Below are 27,935 nucleotides of genomic sequence, written 5' to 3' on the forward strand. Positions count from 1 at the left end.
AGCCTATTCTCGGATGGTATTTTTTGGATAAAAAATTAATAAAGAAAAAGGATAAATACCTGGGACTGTGTTGAGTTGGGAAGACAATATAATTAATTCCAATCAAGCTCAGGGTTGTAAGGTAATTTATGTCGGTAAATTACGGCGGTATTTTACCAAAAGTTTATTACCGTATTTTACCATAAATTACCAAAAAGCATTTTTTTGCCACATTATTTGAAAGTTGAAAGGATGAATCAACAGCTGAAGATGATTGGCATCAAAATTCACAATTAATTTGCATCAATGCTAATGATAATTGATACATGCTACATATAAACAGGAAAATATCTTGAAAATTACCAAACAATTGCCAGAAAATTATTCACAATTGGTCAAAAATTAGAAAAAATTGCATCAAATCGTGAAAACATGTTGAAATGTCATTAAAATGTACTTCAAAATCATTTTTTGGTTATTTCAATCATTAAAATAACCAAATTGGTCAATTTTTTATTTTTTGACAATGTTGAATGATTTTAAATTTTAATTTTAATCCATGCATGGACTGCATGGTTATTGGTTATACAATTAATTTTTCCCCATTGGCCATCTTTCATCACTTTTCACTTTTTAGTAATTTTCAGTAACTTCAATGTTTTTCAATTTCAACTTTCAACTTTCAAGTGTTGTTAATGTAATTTTTAGTTTTAACCCTTCTATAGTTTCATATTGTTTTCAAATTTCAAGCAGAAAATTATTGAAATTTTGACCCATTACATAATATACAATAATTTTATATGTTTAAACTTTTGAAGGTTTGAACACTATAAGTTCATTATATTCAAGTTGGTAAAATACGGTAAAATACCGTATTTTACCGTATTTTACCGCCGTATTTTACCAGCGAATAAATTACGGTAATTTAACAACCCTGATCAAGCTAGGAATTAATTAAAAATTGCTTTGGCTTGATGTACACTTCCGGAAGTTCTTCCATCTCTGACTTTATAGAACTAATAATTATAGGGAGTATCACAAGTCAGTGTGAAAAGATTCCCTATCCAATTAAATTGGACACGTAAATAAGAGGCACTTCCGTAAATAGTGACCCCTGAGCTCCACGTACTTGGCTAGTTTCATCCACTGGCGTTATAGAACGAATAGAATTAGTAGAATGAATATTCTGACCCCCGAATCCAAACTGGTAGCTCCCCAAGCCTCGGAGAGTCTAGGAGAGCTGACCAGGCAGTTCGGCAGTACATTGGATACTGACTGTACAGTGGAACTAGCAACTATGAGCTTAGGGTAAAAATGAGTCTGGTCCAAGCAGCAGAGGCAGCGGATGCGCGCGTTTCTGGGCTATGATTGGCTAAATATTATGTCATGAGATCGCGGAAATACCCATCTAATGATAGTATCCGCGAGCTGAATATTCGCGTCAGGTTGGGCAATATAGTAAATGTTTTTTCTCCCAGTTAGGTAGCAGAAAAAGCTGTTTTTTCTCCCTCTACAGTGCTTTTTTTTCAAAATCGCGTTTTGTCAAGCTTTTTCTTTAAAGATCATGTTGTGCTTTTTTTTTGCAAATTCGCATTGTGCTTTTTTTCAAATTTGCATTGTGTTTTTTTTGAAATCACATTGTGCTTTTTTTCGAAATCACGTTGTGTGTTTTTTTTAATTGCATGTTTTTTAAAAAAATCCCATTGTTTCATTTTTTGAAATCACGTGTTTTTTTTTAAATCCCATTTTTCTTTTTGAAATCGCATTGAGGTTTTTTTTGAAATTGTGTTTTGTTAAGCTTTTTTTTTAAAAATCGTGCTGTGCTTTTTTTTCAAAAACTCTTAGTGCTTTCTTTGCAAATTTGCGTCCTACTCTTTTTTTCAAATTTGTGTTGTGCTTTTTTTGAAATCGCATTGTGCTTTTTTCAAATTTGCGTTGTGCCTTTTTTTCAAATTTGCCTTGTGCCTTTTTTTCAAATTTGCGTTGTGCTTTTTTTTCGAAATCTAGTGTTTTTTTTCAAAATCTTGTTGTGCTTTTATTGGAAATCGCGTTGTGCTTTTTTCAAAAAAATTTGCGTTGTGCTTTTTTTTAAAAATTTGCATTGTGCTTTTTTTTTTAAAAAATTCGCATTGTGCTTTTTTTAAAAATCGCGTTGTGCTTTTTTTAAAAATCGCGTTGTGCTTTATTTTGAAATCGTGATGTGCTTTTTTTCGAAATCACCTTGTGCTTTTTTTTTTTCAAAATCGTGATGTGTTAAGCTTTTTTAAAAAATTGTGTTGTGCCTTTTTTGCGAATTTGCATTGTGCTTTTTTTGAAATCAGGTTGTGCTTTTTTTCAAATTTGTGTTGTACCTTTTTTCAAATTTGCTTTGTGCTGTTTTTCAAATTTGCGTTGTGCTTTTTAATTTGCGTTGTGCCTTTTTTTCAAATTCGCGTTGTGCTTTTTTTCGAAATCTCTTAGTGCTTTTTTTTGCAAATTCGCGTTGTGCTTCTTTTTGAAATCTCTTAGTACTTTTTTTCAAATTTGCATTGTGCTTTCTTTTTTGAAATCGCGTTGTGCTTTACTTCAAAATCACGTTGTGCTATTAATTCTAAATGTTTTGAAATCGCGATGTGCTTTTTTTTCAAAATCGTGTTGTGTTAAGAGTTTTTTTTTTAAAATCGCGTTGTGCTTTTTTTTGCAAATTTGTGTTGTGCTTTTTTTTGCAAATTCGCGTCGTGTTTTTTGTCCAATTCGCGTTGCGCTTTTTTTGAAATTGCGTTTTGCTTCTTTTCGAAATCTCCCAGTGCTTTTTTTCAAATTTGCGTTGTGCTTTCTTTTTTAAGATTGCGTTGTGCTTTTTTTTCAAAATCGCGTTGTGCTTTTTTTCAAAATCGCGTTTTTATTTTGGAAATTGTGTTTAGCTTCTTTTTCAAAATTGCGTTGTGTGTGTTTTTTTCAAAATCACGTTGTGCTCATTTCTCAGATTTGCGTTGTGCTTTTTTTAGTCAAAATCCCGTTGTTTTTTTTTGAAATTGCATTGTGCTTTTTTCAAAATCGCGTTTTCATTTTTGGAATTGCGTTGTGCTTCTTTTTTGAACTTCTGTTGTGTGTGCTTTTTTTAAAATTGCGTTTTGCTTTTTTTTCAAATTTTGTTGTGCTTATTTTTTAAAAGTCGCATTGTGCTCATTTTTTCGAAATTGTGCTGTGCTTTTTTCAAAATCGCGTTGTCCATTTTTTTCAGTTGTTTTTTTTTTGAAATAGCATTGCGCTTTCAAAATCAAAATTGTGTTCTGCTTTTGAAATCCAAATTGTTTTTTTTCATAATCGCGTTGTGCTTTCAAAATCCAAAATTGCGTTGTTTTTACAAACATCTTTTTCGTTTTTTCAAATTTTTTTTAGCAGCAAGTAATTTGCCTATAATTGGTGGAACGAGATCGTTTGTTTGAAAATTGTGAACATTCATTTCATCAACATTTCAAAAAGCATTTGTGAAACTGATATGAGGAAATATGCCTTCATCGCCTAAGCGATGATTAAATTAATCATCACCATAGAGATGATGAATAAAATAACTCCCTTAAACTGCAAGTTCGGTAATGTGTTAACTCCTACTACTGTGCTACTCCTACTACGTAGCTATAACGTAATCGCGCGCAGCAAACGCATAGAACGCATCCGATGCACCCAAAAATAGTATAAATAGAGCAACACGGACGCGAGCCAAACTAGATGTATTTTAATCAAGTTGAACTTGAACAAAGCTCGTCGCGAAGAGTGGTTCTTGGTCAAAAAGTGTACTTATGTAGATACGAGTAGATGAAGTCCTCTATAGGGCGTTCATCCCTTTTATTCAATCTTCGCCCACTTTTAGTGGTTAATATGTTTCTCGTTTTCGTGATTTACATTATCGTATACATAATTAATCGCGTTCACACCGGAAATCATCCGATTATGCTGGCCATCGATGATTATCCTAGAAGAATAGGTACCTCGTGTAATGCATTGCTGTCGACCGGCCTAGTATTAGTGAGCCACCCTGAAAGAGACAGTAGAAGCGGACATTATGTGAGCCTTGGTGAGTAACTTCACCACTATTTCCGAAATTGCATGCAATTTCTAGGGTACTTAATTACCCATCCTCTGTAATTAACTAACGCGTGTCGTATGGTATAAGCTTGTGCATGTACCTATTATAAAATAACTCTATAGTTATTCTATACTCTTTGATCTTTATACCCATTTTAATATGTATTTGATTTCATTATTTCTGATTAACAATAAACATATTATCACTTTAGTGTAATTAATATGAGTTTTATTGGTAATTAGAGATTATTTCTGTGAAGAATGAGCTGCATGACTGAAACCTCTCCGATATTTTGAGCTAACCTGGCGAGGCGTAAATTCACTACCTTAGGGAATATTTCTTGACTCAATCACGTAGGTAGGAATTATGATAATAACCATCTATATCAATCATGCCTGATCTCACCCTATCATATTGGCGCCTAACTTCCGCGTAATTCTTCCGAAAATTGCAAAATTTTCAGTCCGACTTACTAAAATACCCACCCTTAAAAATCTAAATTTTTTCCAAAATCTTCAAACTTTTCGATTTTTTCAAATTTTGTCAAACTCGAATTCCAAATGGTTCTCCTAAAGAACACAATTCGAGTGAAAAAACATGATTTTCCAAGATATGTTGCATGTCAAAATTGACTAATCACTTAGTCTGGCGCCTGACGTGGATGAACCTCTCTAGAAAAAATCATACATGCCACAAATCTTCGAAAACTCATAAACTAAAAAATTTAAATTTACCAAAAATTAAATTTTGATCTTTCTTGAATCCAAAAAGCTCGAAAAACGAGCATAATTCAAGCCAAAAATTACGTTTCAAGGATAAGCCTTTGACCTTTGAACTCAAAGGCCACTGTATCTTAAAAAATTAATTTTTGAACTTTCTTGAATTCAAAAAGCTCTTGAAAAATGAGCATTATTCAAACTAAAAATTACGTTTTGAATTAATCTAAATTATAACCTTCCAAAATTTTTGATTTTTTTTTCGTTTTGATTTTTTTTAAACTCTTGTACTCCACTAAAAATACGTTTTTTGCCTCGAAGTCTCGTAGATAGGTCTTTAGGTAAAATGATAGCTCATATTTTAGTGAGAAAAGTTTCAGTACATAATGCTTACTAACACAATGCTAAAATAATGTAGTATATTTCTATGTACATAAAATGAATTTTTCCAAACACTCTTTCGTGCATAAATTGCGAATAGGGGCAGGAAAAGATTCTAAAATACTTTTCGATTCATGATTTGTAAAAATACAAGTCCGAGTCAAAATAATAAATTCTTTTAAAAAACGAAAGTGGTTACTACTCACTGACCTACATGGTGGGTAGGGTTCCGCGGCTATATCATGCCAACCGAGAAAAAACTCCCTGCTGAGCAAGGTGTAAAACCTGACTAGTCTCGAGGGAGATAATTATCTCGAGAATCATGGTAGAATCGCGGTGCCCTGGTCACTGTGTGTTTCTAAAGAATATCATTCATAAAACAATAACCAAAATAAAATCTACGTAAAATTTTGGCTTTGTAAAAAATTAATCTCTGACTTACATGGTGGGTAGGGTATTGCAGCTATATTGTGCCAATTGAGAAAAAACTCCTCATGAGCAAGGTGTAAAACCTGACTAGCCTCAAGGGAGACAATTATCTTGAGAATCACAGTAGAATTGTGGTACCCTGGTTACTGTGTATTTTCTGAGAACATTAATCTCGAAATTATCACCAAAGTTTCATCTAAATAAAACTTTGGCTTTATAAAAATTGCTAGTCTCTGTCTCACGTAATGAGTAAAGGATCGCAGCTATATTGTGCCAATCGAGAGGGCTTCCCCCAATGAGCAAGATGCAAAATCTGACTAGTCTCATGGGTGATAGTCATCTCGAGAATCACAATAGAATGGTGATACCTCATTCATTGTGTACTTTTGAAAAGTCTCAAATTAAAATTCTAAAAAATTGCTACTCTCATAAGACTCTCATGAAGGATATTTTACCCACAGAGAATCATGGTACTCCCCATGAGCGATTGGTAAGTTTGTCTCCTAAAGTGGATACTCTACCATCATGTGGGTCTAACCTTGAGAAATAGCAACCTAAAAATTTCCATAAATAACATAAAAACTTGAAAAACGTCTATATAAACGATAGAACAAATTTTTTCAAACACCTTTGTGTGCAAAAATTTAGAATAGGGACTAGAAAAAAAAAAAAAAAAAAAAAATTCTAGATAAGACCATTTGACTCGCGATTCGTAACAGTACAAGTCCGAATCGAAATAGTTTAAATATTTTTAAAATCAATTTACTTGTTTCTGGACCTAACTAACACATTTGTGGTGTATTTTCGGACATTTCTATGAAAGTTACGATGACGAAAATCTGAAAATACAACACAAATAAGAAAAAAAATTCTTCCGAGGCTAATTTTGTTCCAAATGGAACAGATTAGCCATCTGACGAATTCGGACCTAAAATCAGGGCAAAATTGCTATTTTTTGCCAAGTTCGAAGATGAAAATCTGACAACTTGGCAGAAAAGTGCAAAATTACCCACAAAAAAGCAAAGCATAAAACTTTGATCTTTTTATGCTCATAGCAAAAGTGTTCAAAATTCCGAAAACGTCAGTATAGTTAGGTTGAGAAGAAATTCACTCAAACTCATTCCTCCCATATGGAGTACAATGACAACTTGAGTGAGGCCAACCAGTTTTAAACTCATCAAAATGTCATAATTTTGATGAAAATTTTTTGGCCACTTTAATCTAGTTATTCTATGTACCTAGTAACATTTTAACAGCTTGGTGTATAGGTAAAATAAGCAGTCTAGCTCATTTTATTCAAGTAGGTACCTAGAAACGAATTTATTTCTTCCTTTTTACAGACGAAAATCTGTAGAAAAATGGAATAAGTTCAGATTATAAATAGTTCGTTGATTTTCTTTCTGTAAAAATCTTCTCAAGTTACCAGTGAGAAAATGATCAAATAGCCTGCATGATTTGGGTCATTTGATCGAATTCCACACTGGCTACGTTTTATGTAAAAAAGTATCTATCTGCTCACTCTATTTTGAATCTCTGTAAGTTCAAAATTTCGAAAATCTAGCCCAAAAAGATCGTTGCAAAGACTCGAAATCTCCGAGGAAACTTTTTAAAAATCATAGGATAAAAAATATCTAAGTTCTCAGTAGAAAAGAGCGCGATCTTTTTCCATATAAAATGCATAGATATCATACCTATAGAGAATCTTCTTTATATCCAGCTCATATAGCCGCATACACGTGCCATGGCCTTACAGAGCCTTTACTTTTGAATAGAATTCTTTGTTTAAAATCTCCGAGCCGAAATATTCTCACGAAATCATAGCGCCAGTAGATAGTCATAAAAATTAATAAGCAAGAGACTCGAACATCTTTCGTTCAAGGCGTTGACATTTATTGCTTTAGCAATAAAAACTATCACTATTTGGTCACTTTATTACACCTATTTAACCAAAACATACAGAATCTTCTCGGATACCTGAGAACACCTTTTTGATATAATAAAAATGTCATCATTTGATTACATTTTTTCTTACCTATTTTTTGGATATAATAAAAACGTCTAGATTCAACTACTTTATTACACCTGGTTGCTGGAGCATATAGATGCCCGGCAACGAATACGTAAACGACTACTGTATACAGCATAGATACATAAAGGCTACCTTTATTTTCTCGCATGTAAAAACTAACCATACTAATAGCCATATAATTAATTGAATTAACGTTTTAATATTTTTTGCTTTTCTATACTGATCACATAGGAGACTGGAGAATATTAACATGCAATAATTCAAATATTCTGCTTGACATTTTGACAGTTTTTTACAATTTATTACCATTCAATATTTTTCTGACATTTTTATTATTCTTATACCTACAAGTATAAGAAAACGAAAACAGACATAAATACAGTAGCTAAATGCTCCGATTCATTTTTCAAAATCTATTAATTCAATCATTAATCTGTCAGCCTGATTGTTCTATGCATGTGTACATACTAACAATAGACAAATACTCCGAGTAATTTTTCCAAAATTCAATAAATCTAGCCATTAATCTGTCAGCTTCATTGTTCTATGCTTACACATATACTAACAACCCTTAAAATAATCCAATTAACTTCTCAAATTTATTGATTCTGTCAGTCTTTATTTTTCTATACTTACAAATAGAACCAAATAGAAATCACATACTAACAATAGTTAAATAGTCAGATCCATTTTTTGTGCAATTAATTCATATTTTTGATTGTTTTCTGACAGATTTATGTTTCTTACAATTCAGCCAACTTACACATTTACAATATTCTTGCTACCATAAATTGCAGATACCAGACATTAATTGCTACTATTTCTGACAAAAATACAACATCTTGACGGATTTATTGGTCAAAAATAGGGATGATCCAATATAAATCAAGTAGCTAAATGCATCAGAGCTATAAATTTCATCCAAAAATGAGAAAAATGAGCTTGAAATAGACTTTTATAACCCAAAGCGAGAAAATTTAGCGTGAGAAAGCACATAGAGCTTAATTCTCACGATCTTTTGTGGGAAAAGGACTACAATGAAGTTCCCACCAAACCTCCAGATTTCCACTTCTCTTTTTTGTCAAAATAGGCATCCAAAAACACTATATAAACTCAAGCTATTTGATCAGTTCAACTATTCTCTGTGTGACTTTTGAACAAGTTAGACTTTCGCGTTGGACTTTCGTTCGCACTTAGTATTTCGTGATTCTATGAACACTCCTCCAGCTTTGAACACACGCAGTAGGGTGAGTAGAAAACCTTGTAAATTTTTCGAATTTCGTAAACATGATCGGAAATCGGTTTTAAATAACATCAGTGAAATGGAACAGGAAAATAGCCAAAATTCCACTCACTCCGTCTTTAGTGATCATTCTCAGGCATATGCTAAAGAGCATGTATATGAGGATATGAGTGACTTACAAACCCCAAGTGACGAAGGGATAGGTACCTAACAGTACTCTCGCCCCTTTGAACCAGAACTTTTTAAAGATACTACCAACGAGCAAGTATTTGCAATTTTTCAAAAAACTTGGGACTGGAATGAAAAAATTGATACCGAAGTGAAAAAGAATTTTGAAAATCAAAAAGATAAAATTCAAAATGCCACAAAGGTAGCATGCGAGGCAAAGGGAATTGGAATTTATGTCAACTCTAAGCTTGCTGATCTCGCGACGCAAGCTCATAACAACCTAAAAGAAGCAGGAACCTGGGTTGATGAGTTGAAAGAGAAATTAAAATCTACTCGCGTTGCTCTGATCGAAACAAATAATGCCACGAAAGGGAATACTTTGGACTTGCAACGAATTTCTGAAACAATTGACAAAATTTGTCAAGAAACTAAAAAGCGTGACGAAGGTTGTGCTCAAATTGTCGAAGAAATTAATAACATCAAAGAGAAAATCCAATATACTCCCTCGGCAAGTGGCTCAAAAGTTAAATCTCTCGCGATTGATGCAGGATCTATAAAAAGTGCAGGTATTACTTTCACAGACGACCAACTGCACTTTCCGCATGAATTCTTAGACGAATTTGATGCGTATTTTTCGGAAACAAATGTAGCTGAAAGACATAAGATTCTGGCATTTAAAGGGGTGATTAATACAAAAACTCGTAAATCATTTCTTGAGACTGTACGAAACGTACGAAATTACCGCGAATTGAAAAATAAATTTCTGGACTTCTACTGGGATCGCAGAGCTCAAAATGAAGCAATGAAAGCTTGCAGATATGAGTTCAACTCTGCGGAAGACCTCAAAGATATGGCGAATAAAATGGCCAGATGGGTGAAATCACTTCGAAATCATCGCCATAGAAGTGAGGATGAAATTATCGACATCCTGATAGGGAAAGCTCCAGAAAATTACCAGACTAGACTAATGGAAGAGGGACAGTCTATGGATGATTTTCTTGAAAAATTGTCCAATTTGGCTAGAATTCAATACGATCCTGAAAATGAAGTACCTGTTAGGTTTCAACGAAATTATAGACGTAAATTTGATGACCCTCCCGTACCCGCGCCTGTAAATAATTCGCGATACACTAATAAGGGCACACCTTCAAATGAGCAGTTACTGGCAATTTATAATCTCATCTCGCAGAAGGGGATTCCGAAAAATTTTAATGAAAATTTCACCAACAATCGCCAGCCAGTTCAAAATGAAAAACCATTTACGTTCTCACCACCAACTTCGTCGAATCTTCCTGCAACGACTTATCCTCCGAAGGATAAGCCAGAACAGAAAACGATACTTCAAAACCCCAATCAAGTAAAAAACCCAAATACGACTACTTCAAATCCAACACCCAAGCCATTTGGTATCGATAAAAATGGCAATTTGACAATTAACAGATTTAGACCAAAAACTCAATCTAACACACCCGCGGCTGCCGTACAAGCAGTAGAATTTGATCAAGATTTGGATGAATATGTTGTAAACCAACCACCCCCAGAAGATTTAAATGATCAGGTGGCGACATGCAACATGTTGAACACAATCTTTGCAGATGCGCCGGAAGAGTTAGATTTGCAAACGATTACTGCTGCCTTGCAATTAATGACAACCTCTCCCTCCGATGATGATGAAAGCTCTGCTTCGGGAAACGAAAGCCACTAGGTAGCCGAGGGGCAACTCCTAGTGCCTTCACAGCCCCCTCAGAATTAATTTTGGAAAAATATATTTGGGTTGGTGATGGGTTGAGCCATTATATAGCACGCGGCGAAGTAACGTTATCAAACCATTTACCTGACTATTTAGGCGATCAATTAGCCCTCGAAGAATTACACCGTAGGTTACAGAGGGCTAATTTCCCGAAAAAATCTCACTTTATAGTCTCTGCAGGTCAGTTAGAATTCAATTTTTCGCGCAAACCGTATCACATCATTGAAAAACAGCTACACAACATAACCGACTTATTACTTGACAAGGGTGCACAGAGCATAATTCTATTATTCCCTCTGGTAAAACCACGCACACCAGATGAATATGATATAAAATTGTCTCGTTATGTCGACTTCAAGAACATATATGTACGTGTAGCCAACAATCCTAAGATAAAATTCTTACGTATGCCAGCTATGAGCTTTTTGGAAACAGAAATTATTCATAGTCAGGGTAAACAATACACCAGACCCAGAGTTGGTGCACGCAAAGAATTACTGCCAATAGAACAAAAATTTCACTATGTCTCCGCAATAAAACGATATTTCCCTTCAATCACGGAATACCGCGACGTCCGCAATTTACTCATCTCAGAGATAGCACGAATCAAATCATTCAAAGAAAGAATGGCGACACTTCCCACTCAAGCAGAAGTAGAATACTTGGGAAGTAACACCAATGAAAACACAACAGAAGCTCCAATTTATCAAATTTTAACGCTCAAAATCACAGATTTAGGCAATAGACTCAAACCAGAAAGAAAAATTAAGAACGCGATTCGCAATCTCTATAACGACCCTGCAATTCTATCAGATTCACCAACAGCTATGAGTTTGGGTGAAATATTAGTCGCAAAAATCAATGAACAACGTTTCCATAAAATGAAGAAAAAACAAAATATCAAGTTCATTGATGCGATAGACAACACTTCTCTCAAGAACGAGGAGCCTGACCCAACAACTTCCTCTCAACTTGTGACTCAAAAAACTAATGACCCTGCGTGTGTCATACCAGTCACCATTGGTGCAAGAAAGGTTGCGTTACAACTTGATACAGGGGCACTTCCCAATGTGCTCTCTCGTTTAATGGTCAAAACATTCCTTGAAGAGGCTCCAAATTGGGTGAAATTCATCAAACTCAAAAAACAAGTCCAACTCAGATTGGCCAATAATTCGCTAATTCCATCTGCGACACATATCATTGAACTTCAAATGATACTTGGAAACGAAATGATAAAGGTGCCATTTTACATCATTGACGCACCAGGTCAGACATTTATTTTGGGCAGAATTACAATGGATTACTTAAAAATGAAATTGAATGTCCCCAAACGACTCGTAAAATGTAGACCAGAATTTTGTGAAAGATTCACAATACCGTTCATGCACACTGATGAATTTCAAAGTGCATTGACGGTATTCTCGTTGGTTACTAACGAACAAGAATATGAAACATTTTCCGAAGATATGTCTGACACTCACTATACGATCATTGAGCAAGAAATTCATGAAGAGCGTAGATTGGCTCAACGTACTTTTAAAGAAAACCTACGGGCTGATCTGAATATGGCTCTTGAAAATGGATCAATTACATTACAACAAGCGATCCGAGGATTCGATAGACTGCAGCACTTTGCCGATATTTTTGACCTCAACCCTGGTAAATACACAAGAGAGCAGGTTAAATTCACGTTTCAAGAAGGAAACACACACCTGCAACCATGGAGAGGGGAAAAATTTCGACCTAGCAAAAAATTATTGCCTGCTTTACGCAAAGCAATAACTAAAATGCTCGCTCTCGGTATCATCGAGTATTCACACTCATGCTATATTAACACCTTAGCACCTGTAGTTAAGAAAAATGGAGATATTCGCTTATGTCTCGACGCTGACGAACTCAATAAATTCCTAGTCAATGTCTTAACTGAGCCAAATACAATCGCAAGCATGCTCTATGACAATGCTGGCGACAAGTTCTTTTGCACCCTCGACTTCACCGCAGGCTTTTGGCAACTTGAACTTGATTTGGAATCACGTAAATTTACTGCTTTTCAAGTTGAAGGGCAAGTGTACGAATTCACCAGGCTACCTTATGGGCTCAAAATCTCATCAGGTGAGTTCGTACACATGATTAATCAAGTCATTGAAAATGAGGACGGAATTACAAAATACGTCGACGACATAAAAATATCAGGAACAACTTTTGAGGAAACTATCAAAAGACTTGAAAAAGTCTTTCACCTCATAAGAGAGCACGGTCTGAAGCTAAATCCAACAAAAACTCAATTTTTCAAAAATTGCGCTGATCATCTTGGTTTCGTAATTTCAGATAAAGGAATTGGAAAACAAAGTGAAAAAATTAGAAAACTAGAGGAATTTGAAAAGAAACACACTAAACGAGGAAAATTCTCTCTATCCAAAAAGAACGACATTTTGGCTTTAGTTGGCAATACCGGCCTCTACAGGGATTTTATTCCTGAATATTCCCAAATTGTAAACCCCATTTACCATCTTACGAAAGGTGATGTACCTGTCGAATGGACAGAAAAACAACAAAAAGCCTTTGAGACCTTGAAAGCTGAATTCAAGAAGGACTTCAAACTACAACAAGCTCCAAAGGAAGGTGATCTGTTCTTGGACACCCAACTCTCTGATGACTCGATGAACGGAGTACTATTTTATATGGTCGAGAATGACAAACGAATCATCATGTTCATCTCGATAGCATTTAAAGAGCACCAGAAAAACTTCACCTTATTTGACCGAGAAATTATGTGTTTGGTAAAATGTGTTCAAAAATTACAAATGTGGCTACATGGTCGACGAGTCCATGTCAGATCTAACCTTTTACCAATAATCAACCGATTTCGAGAAATTGCTCAAACCCACCGAAAGGCGGCTCACTGGGTAACCGTTCTAAATTGTTACGATATTATTTATGATATGAATTTTTCAAACAAGGCCCTTTATAAAATAAAGGCACCTGAATTAGAAGTTCACAATGTTGAAATTCCGGATGACTCAGATCCAACAGAGCTGGAACCATTTGAACCTCAAACTGAGCCATTGGAACCTCACTCACAAGAATTTGAGACAGGAATTGCACCCCTGGAAGTCAAATTTCTTGCTGAAAATATTCCTGAACTTCATAAACGTCTCAGAAACATCTCGTCATATCAACAGACAGACACGACGTGTAAAAAACTCATTGAAATTCTTGAGGAAAGTATCCCGGCGAATAATAAAAAGCAAAGAGATGCTCAGAAAAACAAACTTTCGAAATTTGAAATATTCAAAAATGTCAGAGGGGAGAAAATTCTCATGAAAAAATTAGAAAACGGTTCAAAAGTGCCCTGCCTGCCTAATGAGCTTTTCTATGACACTATTGATTACCTACATTGCGTATATGGCCATGTAGGATCTACCAAACTTGACGTAATATTTCGCAGGATATTTTATCACAACAATTCATTGGCGTATATTCGCGAAATTTGCAACGTATGTATTGTCTGTAAGGTCAATAAGAACTACGCAAATCATAAGACTATTGAATATGCACACATTGAAGCATATGCACTCGGAGATGTTCTATCAGTCGATTTGCTTGGACCTTTACCTGCAATGAAAAATGACCCAAAATACCTCTTGGTCACAAAAGATGTTTTCACGAACCGGACGTGGCTACGAACATTATACAATATCAAGAAAAAATCAGTCTGCCAACAAATGGCTACGGTGATTTTTGATATTGAAAGCCACAAGGTAAACATCAAGAAAATAATAACAGACAATGGCTCACAATTCATCTCCAGTTCCTGGTACAATTTACTCGAAGAACACCAAATTCAAGCGGCTCACACCAGTACATACAATCCACAATCTTCATCCGTGGAAAGGACGATGCGCTGGATTGGAGACAAACTACGAGTAAAAATTAATAAGAACCACAATCCTTACCGTTCACATCTTGGATGGCAAGATATTATCTCTGAAATTGAGGATGAATTGAACAATACACCAACTTCATTTGGATTTAAACCCAATGAAGCCTGGGGCATCGCAGATGTTATTGGATTACAAATACCCCAGACGTGTGTAAAGTTCAACTTCAGGAAAGAACTCATCAAAATTCATGAGAAAATGATCAAACGCGAAATTCCATCTGTCTCGACTGAAAAATGTCTCGAGGAAACGTTAAATCCCGATATTGACTTGATATTTGACACAGATGGTTACGTCCGTGTTACAGCGGATGGAGCCTGTTCAAAAAACGGTGACGCGAATGCAATTGCTGGAATAGGTATTTGTTTTGCGCCAGACTCAATTTTAAATATTTCAGAACGTATAACGAGCACTCAATACCCAATTTCGAATAATCTTGCTGAATTAATTGCAATCCGTACCGCTTTGCAAGTACTTAAAGAAAATGATATCCAAAAAGTAAAATTATTGAGTGACTCGAATTACGCAATAAAAGCGCTCAACAATACCTGCTCATTATGGCAAACCAACAACTGGAAAAATTCCCGGAATAAACCAGTTCACCATGAACATCTATTCAAGGAAATTCTCGAACTTCGTAAAGAGTTCGAAAAAGTCGAATTCATCCATGTTTTTGCAAGAAAACATGAGTTTACCAACATCATCGCTGATTCATTAGCTAAAAAGGCTGTCTATACTATCGAGCAAGACAACCAAAAGATAAATGAAATGACCCCCCGTCAATTAGTTGAGACTTTTATTCGAGAAAAAAGAAGGCTGAAGAAAATAGAAGAAGAGTACGCCTTCAATAAAAGTCACCCCGACCCAACATTCTTTAAGAAAGGAGATTGGGTTTTAATGGCCAATCACAAACAATCATCTTTCGCCAAACAAACTTCCGGCAAATTATATGAAAAGAAAACTGGACCATACATCGTTGTCCAAAGAAATGGCCATAACTGCTATCTTTTGGAACCAACTGATGACGATGAAATTAACAGAGTAGCAAACATTCGCCAATTGACTCTTTTTATTACAAAAGAGAACTTAGAAAAGTTGAGAAGCGAAGTTTGCCTTAAATCTAGCATTGACTCTCGCTCATTAGAGCAAAGAATCAAAGAATTTCTTACTGACTATCGAAATGAATCTGAAATCGACAGTGAAGATGATGAACTATACCTCGATTCAGATCAAGAAGATGACACTGAAATTGTAATCAGTAAGAAAGACTTTCGAAAAGCGTCTCAAGTGGTCTTACAAGAAGTAGCAAAATCAGCTCGTGAAAAACGTGCTGAAGCACGAAATAAACGACCTGAAAAGGCGCAAGCTACAACACATGCGTCTCAAGACTCAATTCTTTTGCAATCCCAACCCTCTACTTCAGGGGCACAGGATGAACCCCCCAGCGTAATAAAAAGAGCAAGAGGTCGTCCACGTAAGAATAGGGCAATTGAATCTTCGTCTCAAGAGACTATTTCGACAATCGATGATAGCCAAGACAGTCAGGATAGCCAAGATTCTGACGATGAAATATTTTTGGATGCTCCTATGACGCTCCAAAATTCACCTGATAATGACCTCTCCAATGCTCAAAACCCATTGGACACCCCACCTGACTCTGTAATTCCAGAATCGCAACCTAGCGAAACTTCAAACGTTCCTAGGGCAGGGGCAAGTGCTCAAAGGCCTACCTCATTACCAACTAGGACACGATCTGAACGAGTTCTCGCTAGATTACGGACGAAACCAGCGACACACTGGAAAAAACAGCTCGAGACAAAATTCCTAAATTACGTATCTGATAGCGATCAAGAGCCTATTGCTCGTTTTTATGAGATGGTTCCTGATGAAAAATCAGACGATGAAGGAAACCAACCATGGAAAACCTAATGCTTTGCAGAAAATCCACCACTTTATCGTTGTGAATTGAAAGATGTACAAAAATTCCCCTATCATATGTCCTGCTACATCTTTCGACCTCAACAACAACCACTCATTAAGACTGAAAAGTGTACAAAAACCCCAAGATCATATGTCCTGATACACTTTTCAGCCATAACAAAAACTCAAGAGATGAAAAATAATCTCACCAATAGTTAATCATTGCAATTAAAAATGCGCAAGATCACAAGATCTATGTCCTGTGACATTTCTTAATTACAACATACACCCAACAAGCAAAGCATTAAGGATAAGTCAGTGTAAATATTTTTTTTTTGAGTCTTATAACCCTTTCTACTATCCTATTGTGGTATGTATACTTTTACAGATAGAAAATTACAATCTAAAATTGCTTGGAAGTACACCAAAAAATACCTTATCATATGTCCTCGTGCATTTCCAAGTGAAAACATTTTCTTTTCCTCTAAATTCAAAATTATATTCGATCATTAATTCATTTTTTGTCCTCGGTACCTTATCTATAAGTAAGTATTCTAAGACATTTACCAAGATCGATGTTTTGAACTCGTAATTTGGACACTAAGTAAAATACTATCTTACATCGCTTGGAGATACGCTAAATACCCTATCCTATGTCCTGACGTACTTTCAAGCTATACTGCTCTTTTAACGTAAATGTAAAAATCACTTGATTTCATTATCACAAATACACACAATAACCGATTCCTTTTTATGTTAATCGTAGTTCTAGCCCTTGGTAAAATACACCACGGATACGTAGCAGGTAGACGAACCTGGAACCCAACTGTGTCGTTTACGTACACAAACATCAACAACGCATCTTCACACCCCGAGTTTGTTACTCCAAAACGGTCAGCGAGTGTGACATTGACCCTACTACATCTCGTCAACACAGAGCGCAGACACCCGCATATGACAGCTGGAGAAGAATACGCAAACGAACCCAAATAAACATGTACACAGATTGGTCCGCGATTTGCTACCCGATGACTTGGGAAAAGAATACGCTTATCAAGTAAATTAAATACGATTCACGAGTATTCCATGAAATAATTCTCTTCGCAATAGCCCATATACCTATCTTCTTTTCATAAAATACGAATTCAAATACTTGCAAACATACCTAGATCTAGGTCCTGGTATGTTATAGAATGATATTTCTCCTAAACTTATCCATATAGTACACCCTTGTTCAAACACACCTTACAATAGACCTACTTCCACTCAACCCAGAAATCATTTTTTTTTTTTCCTTTTCCTATTAAAATCTTCGACTCGTAATCGTAGGTATAATATAAGCTGTACATATATGTAACCTTAATTAAAAATCTCTCGCACACAGCATTTACTGCCCAACAACAGTAAATGCCCTTACGTAATATTCTACACAGTGTGTTTATTGTTTCAGTATACGCCACAATATGTAAATATCATGCCACTATAGGATACTGTACCATGTCCCCTAATAAAACCAGAACGATCTTCTCTAAAAATTGATAACCGCATGGTTCCCAGCGCAGCACAGAAGACAATTTTGGTCAACGGCGCGAGTAAATAGGATTGCTAGCTGCTCATAAAAACGTCAAATAAGTTAGTACCTCGTTAAGATATCAAGTAAGGTACAAAAATTCGAGCAACACCGGCAGCATTATAGATGAAATAATCGTCTACAGTGCAAGCGATAAGCCTGCATTACTTCGACGATTCATAGCGATCTCTACGAATTCGCTACTTTGAAAACTGAACGATGTGCAAAATTCCATGCATTTTATTCGTCTGGCAATCTTGATTTTTTTGTATAGTCAGCTTTTTTCGGAAAATTCAGTTCATAGAAACTTAGAATGAAGTCCAGACGAAGCGCTACCACATCTAGAGAAACCATTCGATAAAATAGTCAAAAGCCATAAAAACTTCAACAGACGGCGATACTTGTCACTCATATTTTTCTCTCTTATATTCCATTATTTTATTTTTTGATAATTACCTCGCCTTCTTATCTACTTCTCACACACAAGTGTTCTTACAATCATATACGCACCAAAATTTTATGGATTTGGAGGTGGGGACGATTTTTTTCATCTAGCTGTATCATCCAAAAAGATAGAAAACTGAAATAAAGGTGCTACCTTTTCTCGAATCTCACCTCATTATATGTAGTGCTGGGATCCACACGACACCTCTCGACTTAGCTGTGGTAAGTTTTGACTTTACTTTACCTATTCGATCCGAGTTTGCTTTATATCTCAACTTGATCTAGCTGGCTTATATTTAAGTAAGTTAGTTGGATCTTTTGCATCGAATTCGCGAGTGATTATTTGTATCTTTGCACCAAAATATTCAGTTTTATTATTTTTTACAATCTTTTCCTCAAAAATCCAGATTTTGAACACAATTTCACCTGATCAACTATTCGATCAATATTGTCAACTCCTTGTTGACAATCTTTCGTTTCAATCGAATCATTCAGCGTGATTATAATTTTGTATCGAACCTCCTTCGATTAATTCTTGAATTTTTCAAATAGAGTTTTCGGCCATCTTTCCAAAAATTCATTCGAATCTTCGAATATTTCCCTGAACCGCCTTCAATTCTTTCAACACCACAGTTCGATTTTTTCCCTAGAAATCATGTCGTATTGCGAGATTATTTGCGACCAGTGCAAGCTATCTTTAGCACTGCCCGGACCATTTGCAAGGGCAATTCATGACGATATCTACATAACAGCATGTAGGCACCTTTTTCATTTTGGATGCCTATATCGCTTGTATATAAATTCCACTACTAGAACAGAACAAGGTGCACAATGTGTCCCCTGTCCTCATCCGTCATGTAAGCAAATGATCTTAGGATCTGATTCTTTCTTTGTGGATCAATCCTTACGAATATTCCAAGTACTCAACACTGACTCTAGAGTCCAGTCTCTCGTAAATCAACTCGCATCACAACGAGATTACATCACACGTATCGAGATGGTGATGATTAACGAGAATATTGAACTAAAAAATCAGCTAGAGGAGTATCGACGAGAACACTTCAATTTAATGACTCGATACAACTTGCTCCTAGATCATCAGATAGGCAATCTATTTTCGAATATACGTCCGAGAATAAATTCCTCAAACAATCCTCAACCTTCTTCTTCTCAAACTGCATCTGTCATGCCACAATCTTCGACTTCAAATTCCGATGTACCGCAGTTTACATCTCCCCCACCACTGTGGCAACAATTTCAAAACTCAGCACAATCTTCTTTCGCAAAACCACAAGCTTCTTGTGATTCTGCACTGATTCAAAGACCAGAGCCTGTAGAGACCCCAATTCCAACGATTGTCACTCCTCGACAACAAACTGTACACGCTGGTTCATTAACCCAGCACATAATCTCTCAACTCAAATATGTAGACGTAGTTGGAACACCTTCCACTTCGTCAGACAGCTCTAGAGCCTCAGGTTCCGGCATTAGTACGACTTCGGATCGCGTAGCTCCTACGTCACTACGATCCAAAATTTTCCCCCCAAAGCCAAAAAAGGGCACTTCTGCTGACAAGCGCCTTTTTCATAAAAATTATAGAGCCCGGTTCGGCTCCGATTCAGCTGAAATAGAACCTTTCTATCCCATTAATTCGTACCCGCATGGCTTTACGGCAGCAGGATACGAAATTTTGGACGATGCTTATATCATCGTATTTTTGGCCTATAATATCCTAATTATGGGGGATGGACACGCTGATGGTATCGCAAGATACTTAAGTGTATCTAAACCCTATGAAAACCTGGTTGACATAGAAATGTACCGTAGAGACCTTCTAGCTTCTGAATTACTCTTATATCTCGAAACGTTCTTAAAACTCCCAAAACGAATTATGATGTCAATTGGGAATTTTGACATACAAAGAGGTACGTCATACGGACAATTCTTCAATATATTCCAAGCTATTATTCTATTATTCAAAAAACTAAAAGTGCAAGAACTCATAATCCTTCCACTCATCCCGCACAAGAAAGTCAACCAGGAACAATTTTCAGAAATTAACAGAGCTTTAAATTACGATTGGGAAAGAACTCTTGGAGCTAGAATAACTAGAATTCCACATATTTTCGAAGAATTTCATACAGATAGGGCAGGAATCGACCAATATGGCCCATTCTACCCCTCCAACCAATATGCCAACGTACTTCTAGCCCTCAGAAATGAGCTTATCCCAGACGTACTTCCCAGACACTCTACAAGCCAATCTCCCAGACCCCCTACACCTGATGTTGAAATCCCTCCAAATAATATTCTTCCACTACTACCATTGGACCTCCGAATTCCCAGAATTTGCTTGACCCCTGTTAAAATAGATCCTCCTCCTACCACGACTTCATCTACTAAATTATCCCAAACTACAATCCTTTCCACCCCCTCTACCTCTTCTTGTTCAAGCAGAACAGATCTAGTGGTGCAAAGTGTACAAATTTCCACCGAAAAGAATGCAAATAATCTCGGAAAGAAAGGTAAACCACGTCGTGTAGAACGTCGTAAACGCGAGGAGGAGGAAAGCTTAGTTCGAAATGTAAGACGACGCACCGATCCCATCGTGCGTATGGTAGAAGAAGCTATAGAGCAGGTGGAAAAAACCAGCATGCCGCCAGTTAATGTGCCACGCGACCGCGCGGCTCGTATGTTTGCTTCTGATTCCAGGTCATCTCTAAATGATCATCGAACACCATCACGAGATGATGAGATAAAGAAGGAGGAGGCTGAGAAAGAGACCAATTTGTCAGGCCAAAACCAGTAGAGCTCTGGACCTCTGGGATTGGATCACTGTTGTAAAATTGTATTTTCTATATACTTATTAATTAACTATATTTAACCCTAGATTTAAATATAAAAGTAGAACATTACTAACGTTTCAGACTCTCATCTATAGACAAACTCCAACAAGTAAGTATTTTTTGAAAAACATACTAATAGTTTGCTTCCCCACAGAATTATTATGACTCAAAAACAACGCAGTCCAGAGTAATGATCCTATGCTAATTGACGACTTTGAGAGATGTTTGACTCGAAAAAAGCTGAGATTCATTGATAATGATACTGTCGGTGACTAAACAACTACAACTTCTCATCATACAATACCACTACTTCTTCAACAGAAATTTTCACAAACCAACATTATTCAATAGTTCATATTTTTGCATTCTTTACAATATTTGTCTTTTATATGCATTCATATTCAAATCCTGCATCATGTGTCTACTTTTATACATATAGTTTTATGCCATGCACATATATTATCCCTGTAGAATTAGACGAATATCTTAGAATTACGCAAAACAATAGAATTAAGCAAAATCCTAGAGTTAAGCAAAATTTTTTCTTTTCTCCATGAAACTTTACGCAATTTTTTATATTACTTTTTACATTTATTCTATGTTCTCTACAATGTTAGATTCATGTTTCTATGCATTTATTTTCATGCCATATACATATAGTATGCCTTTAAAATTAATCTTAGAATTACGCAAAAACGGTAGAATTAAGCAAAATTTTCGAAACTGTATGCACTTTCGGAAAGATAGGGCCGCATAATGTACAAACTAGAACACAAAGTGACATTAATCAACTTTTCTTAGCTTTCGAACTTTTTCAACTTTATACTTTTGGTCGTCACATCTGAACAAAAATTAGGGAATTAAAATTTAAAATCTGCAATATGACAATTGTAAAACTTTCCATAAAAGAAGCTAGCTTTTCGTCGCCGTCATATTTGCAAGGAATAGGAAATCTTCATAAATTTATAGGCCAAATTAACATAATGCTACTTAATGACCAAGAACCACTCTCGTTGGCAGAGCACATACTTCGCGTATTTATTCTATCCTATAAGGAAAACCTTCAGTTCATACCCATTAAGGCATTTAGGATACATTTGGCTACATAACAAAAAGAGAAGGGCCATTTCGGAACTCAAAAAATTTTAGAATTTTCTGTAAAACACATTACCATCTTTCGATCCTGTTGATTGGTTATAAATTTGAGTAAACGATCCCTCATTATTGACTTCAAAAAATTATAGACACCTTTAGTAGTCAGGAGCATATTAACAACTTTTCCACTTCAAAAATCCCACCCTCCGACCCATCTCTTGAAAACCTGTCACCTCAAAATAGTCTGCAGATCAACGCAGCAAAGTATGGAGGGGCAGGGTGGTGGAGCCTCCCTTGTCTTGGAAGGGAGGGGAAAGCGGGGTTACGGCATATTTTTCCTCTTATTTTTCGTGATCCGTGCTTCCCCCCGTGACCTGCTGTAGGGGTCAACCCCCGGAAGGGCATATGATATGAGGAAATATGCCTTCATCGCCTAAGCGATGATTAAATTAATCATCACCATAGAGATGATGAATAAAATAACTCCCTTAAACTGCAAGTTCGGTAATGTGTTAACTCCTACTACTGTGCTACTCCTACTACGTAGCTATAACGTAATCGCGCGCAGCAAACGCATAGAACGCATCCGATGCACCCAAAAATAGTATAAATAGAGCAACACGGACGCGAGCCAAACTAGATGTATTTTAATCAAGTTGAACTTGAACAAAGCTCGTCGCGAAGAGTGGTTCTTGGTCAAAAAGTGTACTTATGTAGATACGAGTAGATGAAGTCCTCTATAGGGCGTTCATCCCTTTTATTCCATCTTCGCCCACTTTTAGTGGTTAATATGTTTCTCGTTTTCGTGATTTACATTATCGTATACATAATTAATCGCGTTCACACCGGAAATCATCCGATTATGCTGGCCATCGATGATTATCCTAGAAGAATAGGTACCTCGTGTAATGCATTGCTGTCGACCGGCCTAGTATTAGTGAGCCACCCTGAAAGAGACAGTAGAAGCGGACATTATGTGAGCCTTGGTGAGTAACTTCACCACTATTTCCGAAATTGCATGCAATTTCTAGGGTACTTAATTACCCATCCTCTGTAATTAACTAACGCGTGTCGTATGGTATAAGCTTGTGCATGTACCTATTATAAAATAACTCTATAGTTATTCTATACTCTTTGATCTTTATACCCATTTTAATATGTATTTGATTTCATTATTTCTGATTAACAATAAACATATTATCACTTTAGTGTAATTAATATGAGTTTTATTGGTAATTAGAGATTATTTCTGTGAAGAATGAGCTGCATGACTGAAACCTCTCCGATATTTTGAGCTAACCTGGCGAGGCGTAAATTCACTACCTTAGGGAATATTTCTTGACTCAATCACGTAGGTAGGAATTATGATAATAACCATCTATATCAATCATGCCTGATCTCACCCTATCAAAACCAAATACTATGTACATAATTATGTACATACTTACCTAATTTGGAAAATAATTCAAATATTAACGATCACAAATAATTTTTTATTTCTTTTCTTTTCCATCATGGAAATGTGGAATAGAAAAGAAAACTTTGATGTCCGAATTGATTCTTCAATTTTTTCTTTTCAAATTTTTGAATTATCAACGATTTTGAATTTATATTTACTTCAGTGTAGGGTCAAACAGAAAAATAGCCAGCTCAACATTACTTCAAAAATAGTAAGTCGAATAAAGATATGGCAATTTCCGAGAATTCCGGAATATTTTCAAACAAAACCTCCACATTCCGTTTGAAATCAAGGGATGGGGACCGGAGTGTTGACCAGGTACCCATAAACCCTCAATTTGGTTTTGAAAACACGATTACTTGATTACAGTTGGCAAAAGTGAACGCGATCATTTGAATCGAAATTTTCGCGAACGCTGCCATCACTGACAAGACCTCGCTTGTTTGTTTTGTTTTTTATACCCACGTATTCTTTCAAGTCCCATCAGCGTATCTCATCTTATTATATTGTACATATATGATTTTTTTTTAGTGTGACAAATAATTTCAAGTAGGTAAGGTTTTGCAGTTTCCTATTATACAATATACATACAAATATTGGAAATTACGCTACAAAAATATAGTAAACTGGTTCCATAGAGCAGATCTGGTACGGATCATCATAATAAGCTTGAATAAAACCATCCAAAAAAAACACTCACGCATTTAGCGTGAGAAGACCGACTTTTCTTTGAATAAAAATGTATTACGAACGAATTGATTCACTAGGTTTGAAGCATTTTTACAGCAATTGATCTGTTTACAATCGAATCGAATCACTTACGAACAATTATCGATTCGTGTAAGTGACTCGTTCGTGAACGAATTGATTCGTGTAAGTGACTCGTTCGCGAACGAATCGATTCGTATAAATGACTCGTTCGCGAACAAATCGATTGGTATGAGTGACTCGTTCGCGAACGAATCGATTCATTTACTCAATTTTTGGTGAATCATTCACGAACGGATTGAAGTTTTTTTGGCGAATCATTCACGAATGGATTGAATTTTTTTTGTGAATCATTCGCGAACGAATCGATTTGTATAAGTGACATTCGCGAACGAATTGAACTTTTCATTTAATCATTTTTCGTGAATCATTCGCGAACGACTCAATTTGTTCAATTCATTTTTAGTGAATCGTTCACGAACAAATTGACGAATCTATTAATCAATTGTTAATGAATTATTCATTGTATTAATTTTTCGTGAATCTTTTCGTGGACGAATTGACGAATAAATTAATCAATTGTTAATAAATCATTCGCGAACGAATCGAATTAGGTATTTGATTAATTTTTGGTAAATTATACACGAACAAATTGATCAATTGTTGATGAATCATGCGCGAACGAATTTATTCATTTAATTAATTTTTGGTTAATTATTCGCGAATAATTTGAGTAATTATCGAGTCCAAAATTGATCCGCGTGCATTCGAAATAATAAAATCGATAAATTTCAACATTTTCTGTCAAAAATCAACTCGTAAAAATTAAAAATCGTTTAAAATTTTTTTTTAAATTTTGTGCTAGGGGTAAGTATTGAATCTCGGACCTTCCGCGCATCAAGCCAGTTCCTTCGCCACAGGGCTATCCCTGTACTTCACCAAAATAAATTTTCAAAAAGTATACATGTTGTTAAAATATTTGAAATAAGAAAATCAATAAATTTTCATTTCTATTTTCGTGAAATTGATCGATAAACGTATCGTTTAAACGTCCATCCTATCATTAAAAATATCCTCGAATTTTTGTCGAACTCGAATTTCAAAAATTCATCCGCGAATATTCGAATTTTGAAATAATTACAAAAATCAGAAAATCGATAAATTTTCATTTCTTTTCGTGAAATTGATCGATAAACGTATCGTTTAAACGTCCATCGTTTCACTAAAAATATCCTCGAATTTTTGTCGAACTCGAATTTCAAAAATTCACCCGCGAATATTCAAATTTCGAAATAATTACGAAAATCGATAAATTTCATGTGGTAAAATGGCACATGAAAAAATCATTAAATTCAAAAATTAATTTCTCAAGAACGGCTTAACCGATTTTGATGAAATTTAAAATTTTACCCCTTGGATACATGCCTGACATTTTGTCATCATCATCATCTTTCAAAAGTTCCCAGCTTCAGAGTTTATCGAGCGACAAAATTTGCAGGGTGACTTTGCACAAAATTCATTAAAAATGAAATTTCTCAGGAACGGCTGAACCGATTTTGATCAAATTCATTACCTTACAACTAGGTTAGTAGCCGGATTTTTTGACATCATCATCATGTTCCAAAAGTTCGAAGCTTCCGAGGTTATTGAACTTTAAACTTTTTCAATTTTTTTTTCAAAATTCATTATCTAGAAAACGGCTGAACCAATTTCGATGAAACTTTGCATATCAGTAGACCTCTACCATCCCTACAGACCAAAATTATCACCACGACCCAAAAGTTTGCAGCTTTCGAATTAAATCGAAAATTCCAAAAAAAAAGGTTGTATATATATATATATATGTATAAACCTTATATAAGGAAACCTGAATTTTCGGGAATAGTCGTATCGTGATCCCAGACCCTCAAAACGTAAAGAAAAGTCACTCCCTGACTCAACTTCCACCATCGCAACAAATACAGTACTCCACTTTTCTTAAGAAAAGTCGGTAAACTAGCAATAACTATTAGGTATCATGTAAAAATGCTTACATGATAGTACACGGAAAAAAAAATTATGTATAATTTTTACTATTTCATACAGTAATTGGATTCCATTCAAAAATATTGTGATTTTTACTATGAGATTAGTAAATTTTACTGTGAGAGTAATAAATGTTTACCTAATTCTAGGTAAAATGTATTTTGTGGCTGAGTAAAGATCACTATTATTTTTGAATGGGATCCGGTTACTATACTGAAATAGTAATTTTCATTGATTTTTTTTTTCGTGTATGGTAATAAAACTGGATTGCTGTGCAATGACTGCTATACTGCGTCGTAAAAAAAGATCTACTAGGTGACGGAACTTTTACCACAAAGTACAGGGACGGACTCGATTTGCAAGGCAACCAGCCGCAGCTTAGCCGAGCACAGGACAGGGAGCAGTGACGCGCCCTTACTCGCAGGATTACTTAACATGAATGATCACGATAAGGTACCCCAGCGCGGGGTGATACATTTTGATGATGATGATGATGATGATAGTAATCAATACACTTTAATTTTGTTCAAGTTACCAAACAGTATGGTAATTCCTACTAGATACTTCCTAAGGAAGCAGTTTACTATATTTTTTGTACAAATTACCGCATAACAAAATTTTCTTATTGCAGGACAACATTTACTGCCACATTCTGTACTGCCAGTTCCCAGTATTCTGCATGAAGAATTATCTACAAAAAAACGAAGATGGTAAGTGCCAGAAATTAAAATGATAATGTTGATGTATGTACTTGATAGGTAAGGATAGGTAGTTGTTCAGACCGATTACACTAGGCAACGGCATATTTGTTTTCGGGTTGAAAATGGGCTTAATCGATAGTTTTGACCCTAAAACAAAAAACAGAGTGAGGTTTTTCAATTTGAGTTGTTTTTGTAGTCAGGAGAGATGATCAAAGTTGCGAAAATGGCCGTTTTTGCCCTATTTCACGAGTTTGTGGCGACATCAGTATCATGTTTCAAAAAAAAACCAAGGTCATATTTGGATTCTACCCACTTTTTTAAGCAAACATCTTCACCAGATTTTTGATTTTCGAACATTCAAGCATACGGAAGATTTTTGTTTGAAACATATTCTAAAACTCGGAGCGCGCGACGCTGGCGTTACTCCACGACGTAATCGTGGCGCGGAACCGTGTTCGCGCG

At 35.6% G+C, this 27,935-nt stretch overlaps 1 protein-coding gene across 1 annotated transcript in view; it reads right to left on the reverse strand.

Moving 5' to 3' along the window:
- The window catches only part of LOC135839172 (uncharacterized), a 60,510-nt gene that overhangs the window by 26,701 nt on the left and 5,874 nt on the right, over positions 1-27,935 (reverse strand). Inside the window, exon 3 of the mRNA XM_065355080.1 lies at positions 27,378-27,463. Within this exon, the coding sequence (XP_065211152.1) occupies positions 27,378-27,463 (86 nt within the window). The remainder of the gene's footprint in view (positions 1-27,377; positions 27,464-27,935) is intronic.

Source organism: Planococcus citri, chromosome 3 (genome assembly GCF_950023065.1).
Source record: "Planococcus citri chromosome 3, ihPlaCitr1.1, whole genome shotgun sequence".
NCBI lineage: Eukaryota > Metazoa > Arthropoda > Insecta > Hemiptera > Pseudococcidae > Planococcus > Planococcus citri.